Genomic DNA, 4,567 nt, shown 5'->3' with positions numbered 1-4,567 from the left:
AGCGACATAGACATGTGGGGGCGTGTTAGAACGAGCCGTTTTAGGTAGGTGTGGCTGACTATTAACTTTTATAAAGAATATCTCTTTGGATTTGAGACTTTAGTCTTTGCAACTTTACAGATCTTCTTTATGCACCAAGAGCTTGTAACACTCCAAAGAGAAAGGAAAAATTGAAATCGCATCATATGACCCCTTTAATGCAATTACATAGACATCATAGAACAGTGACAACTGAAGTTTATATATTTGGGGAAAAAAGCATTTCTGTAATATATACACATTTATAAATGACAAAGTACAAATAAAGTCAACAATACTTTGTGCCTTTATGTTATTGTGGCCAATTTTTTTTAATGATTGTTAACTTACATGTAATTGCATCTTGATATTAGATAATATATTTCCATCAATGTTTTGGTTATAATAAATTAACAATTACCCTATGTTCAAAAGTTTAAGTTCAGTAAGATTTAGAAGTCTCTTATGCTCACTGCATTTATTTGGTCAAAAATACATATAAATGTGGAATATTATTACACTAAATGTTGAAAACAGAAAACAGCTTAATATTTTTGTGGAAACTGTGATACTTTTTTTTCTTTTCATGATTCTCTGATGAATAGAAAGTTCAAAAGAGCATTATAAACATAATAGTATAAATAATTATAAATACTGTGTCCTTGCTGAATAAAAAGTATTGACCACTTTACAATATTTATGGCCCATATATTGTTGCTAATTAATGGAAAGATTTTGGTGCAATAGTGAAGTACCAAAAGGTCTTCCATTTGTAAAAGTTTTATTTTTAATAGCAATCACTGGAATAAGCGTAGGACCTGGAAAATCTAGAAAATGAATTCGTTTTTGTTTTCTTTGCACTCAAGTCATCTTCCACTTGTGAATCAAGAGCGTATCATGCCTCAATGGCATGAACTCACTGAGTAGATAGTGGTTCTGGTTGCAGCTGAGGCACTGGTCCTGATGTGGGCCAGAGCACTCGTGGCAATACTTGTGACACAAATGACATTCTCCATCCTGGTTGCTGTAGTGGTGTGAGGGACATGTGGTGGGTGTAGCACAGCGCCCGTGGGCATCCATCGCCAGGCCCTCAGAGCAGCTGGTGCAGGATGTGTCGTGAGGACCAGAACAGGTTAAACAGGAACTGTCGCAGGCTGCAAAACACCAGCAGGACAAAAAAAGACTTTATCAGAATCAGAATCAGAATCAGAAAGAGCTTTATTGCCAAGTATGTTTGCACATACAAGGAATTTGTTATAGTGTCACAAGCTTCCAGTACATGGAGACAACAACAACACACAGATAATAAAAATAAGATGTGAATAAAATTCACATGCATAAATATAAACCACAAAAAAAGAATAAATTGTATGTACAGGTGTGCTATAGATAGAATAGGAATAAAATAAAATAAAGTTGTAGGGATGTACTAGGATTTAGGGTGATAAATAAGTATAAGGTTATTATATTCTGCTTATATTCTACTTATTAACATTATGTAATCTAGTGACCCTGAATTTTAACCCTGTCATTAATATGCATCACCTAACCGTGTCAGTAATTGTGTCAGTCATTACCAAAAAGTAAGTAGTCTTGTCCCTATGCCAGATAAATTGAACAAAACCTCAAAAATCTAAATAATACGGAATTCATTACTAAAATGAATTAACAAATTAATAATTAATAGCAAATTATACAACTACCATAAGGATATACTGTACAACCTTAACCAAGATACATGCAGTGTATTCACATCAGCCAATACAATATAGCAAATCTCGGCTGTGTTCTGGTTTAAATCATTGTAAAATGTAAACTGTATTATCGCAACTCTTTGTAAAGTTGCATGTATATTCTTTCCAACTTTATGTCGGTAACAACCCAAGTAATCCATACATACAAAGAAAACAAAACAAATAAGTTCAGAAATTAAGTTATGTGTAATGAAGTAGAATGACACAGGGAAAAAGTACTGAACACATGAAGAAAGGGAGGTGCAAAAAGGCATGGAAAGCCAAGACACCAGCTGAAATCCATCAGTAATTAGAAAGCAATCCTGCCGCTAGTCAGTGGAAATTAATATTAGCTGGTCCAAGGAACCTCTCAATTGGTTTCAGAAAAAGAAAATAAAGCTGCTAGAATGGCCCAGCCAATCACCTGACTTGAATCCAATAGAAAATAAGAACTAAAGATCAGAGCTCATAGAAGAGGCCCACATAACCTTCAAGATTTGAAGACTGTTTGTGTGGAAGAATGGGCCAAAATCACACCTGAGCAATGCATGCCACTAGTTTCTCCATACTGGAGGCGTCTTGAAGCTGTCATTACCAACAAAGGCTTTTGTACAAAGTATTAAATAAATTTCAGTAGTTCAATACTTTTTCCCTGTGTCACTCCAATTTATTACACATAACTTAATTTCTGAACTTATTTGTATGTATGGATTACTTGGGTTGTTACCGACATCTGGTGAAAATTTCATGTCAGCAGCACCTTTAGAAACACATTTACTGGGAAAAATGGTGACGCGTTCAATACTTATTTTACCCGCTGTGTACTATATAACAAATCTCAGCCTTTATGGAAAAAAAACTTCTCATGTTTGTGTTCATCATTTTAAATATATTTGTTGGAAGTGCTATTCATTTCTTTAGGTGTAATAAAGAAAAATTCTTAATGACTTAGTGCACTTTTAATAGTAACAGTAAGGAACGTCATGTAGTCTCACCCATGCATTCTCCGGACCTGCTTTCCTTGTAAGTATGTGCAGGGCAGGGGGCTAGACATGCTCCATTGTGCAGTGTGCGGTCAGTGTCGGAACAGGAATCACAGCTGTTTGGTTCAGGCCCAACACATAACTCACAATCGGTGTGGCAACGCTCGCAAATGCCTTGATCCGTGTCCTCAAAAAACCCATCAGGACACACCACTATACACTGACCCGCATGCAGGAAGAAGTCTTCTTTACACTCTGAAGTTAAATGAACAGAAGAAAATTAAATAGGTAATATATTTAACAATGAATGCGAAAATGCTAAGATTGACAAAGTTAGAACTTCTAAATTACTTGAATATATGTAATAATATGAATAAATAAACAATAAACATTTATATATTTACTTAACTGGACATTCCAACTGTTTCATTTAGTTTGATTTCTAAAGATTAGTTATAGTTGTACCAGCACAGGTGTTTGTGTTCAACCCACATGTTTATTACAAAATGATGGAGAATGACCTAAGCAACGTCAATATACATTTTATCAAGTCAGGCATTTCTTGGGAATTGAACCCATGACCCGCCATGCTTTACTGTTTGACCTAGAGGAAAGTTTAATGATCAAAATGTATGAAAAAACGTATTAATGCTAATAGGAAAGCCACTACATTCTCAGAAAAAAATGGTACAGTATTATTATTTAAAATAGGTGATAAAATTGACTTTTAAGGCATTAATATGCACCCTTTAGGGGTAAATAAGGTACAAAGGTGTACATTTTGACAGTGACAGCTGTTGTAGAGGTAGAAGAGTGTAGAAGACTGTTGCAACATCAATAAAACATCTTTGTAACTAGTTATTTTCATAACATAAAAGAACAGTTCATGAAAACATGCAAAATTGTGAGGAATTTGTCTCACCTGTACAGAGTCCATCCTCAGAGCAGATAACACAGCTCTCTGGACACTGCACACACTCCCCGTTCCTCACTGTGTGTCCAGGCGGACATCTCTCCACACAGTCATGTTTGTGGAACAGTAGTGTCTCCTCACAGCTCAGACAGTGTGTTGCATTCTTCTCACAGGATGTACAACCAGATGCACAGCTCTTACACACCTGACCCACAGGATACCCTCTGAACACATAAACATGCACATAATTTAATACAGTATAAATTTACAATATAACTACTACAATTGCCTTACTGTCACGTTCACCTACGGAGAGGAACGAGGAGACAAGGCGTAAACGAACTCACAATATTGCTGTTTTTTACTGTATTTTTGGTCAAATAAATGAAGCCTTGGTAAGCAGAAGAGACAAAAAAAAAAAAAAAGGATCCCTACATTTAATTCCAAATAATGTCCAAATAGCATAGTGACAGTATAACATACTGTCACGATTTGTTGCCGGAAGGAACGCAGGAGATGCGGAGAAGCGTTAAACAGTCTTTTAATGAACAAACACAGGGGAAAATCTACAAAAAAGGAACGAGGAATGACACACGAACATAACTTGTAGACCCGACACAGAAATGCACAGACAAGAACTTAAATGCAAGGGATAATTAACAAACACAGGTGCACTGAATGACTAATTAAACTAAACGAGGACAGGAAAAAGAACATATAAGGAACACCAGGAACAAAGACAGGGGCAAAACACAACTAAACAGGTCCATGATCCTGACATATTGCCTCCCTCCCGGAAGGTGCGTCCTCGCACCGTAGAATAACAGAAGGGGGGGCATGGGTAGGAACTAAGGAGGAGGTTCCGGAGGAGGACGGACACCCGGGAGGGGGCCGGCAGACAGAGTCCAGGGAGGAGACGA

The 4,567-nt window shown here is 36.7% G+C and overlaps 1 protein-coding gene across 1 annotated transcript in view; it reads right to left on the bottom strand.

The window, feature by feature from the left end:
- LOC107691788 (proprotein convertase subtilisin/kexin type 5-like) overlaps positions 1-4,567 on the bottom strand; it is a 33,311-nt gene that overhangs the window by 4,022 nt on the left and 24,722 nt on the right. Inside the window, exons 30-32 of the mRNA XM_016490599.1 lie at positions 3,657-3,871; positions 2,747-2,989; positions 939-1,172 (exon numbers count right to left, since the gene is read on the bottom strand). Coding sequence (XP_016346085.1) covers positions 939-1,172; positions 2,747-2,989; positions 3,657-3,871 — 692 coding nt within the window. The remainder of the gene's footprint in view (positions 1-938; positions 1,173-2,746; positions 2,990-3,656; positions 3,872-4,567) is intronic.

Source organism: Sinocyclocheilus anshuiensis, unplaced genomic scaffold (assembly GCF_001515605.1).
Source record: "Sinocyclocheilus anshuiensis isolate Anshui unplaced genomic scaffold, SAMN03320099.WGS_v1.1 scaffold246, whole genome shotgun sequence".
Lineage (NCBI taxonomy): Eukaryota > Metazoa > Chordata > Actinopteri > Cypriniformes > Cyprinidae > Sinocyclocheilus > Sinocyclocheilus anshuiensis.
This window is presented reverse-complemented; position numbering and strand designations above follow the sequence as displayed.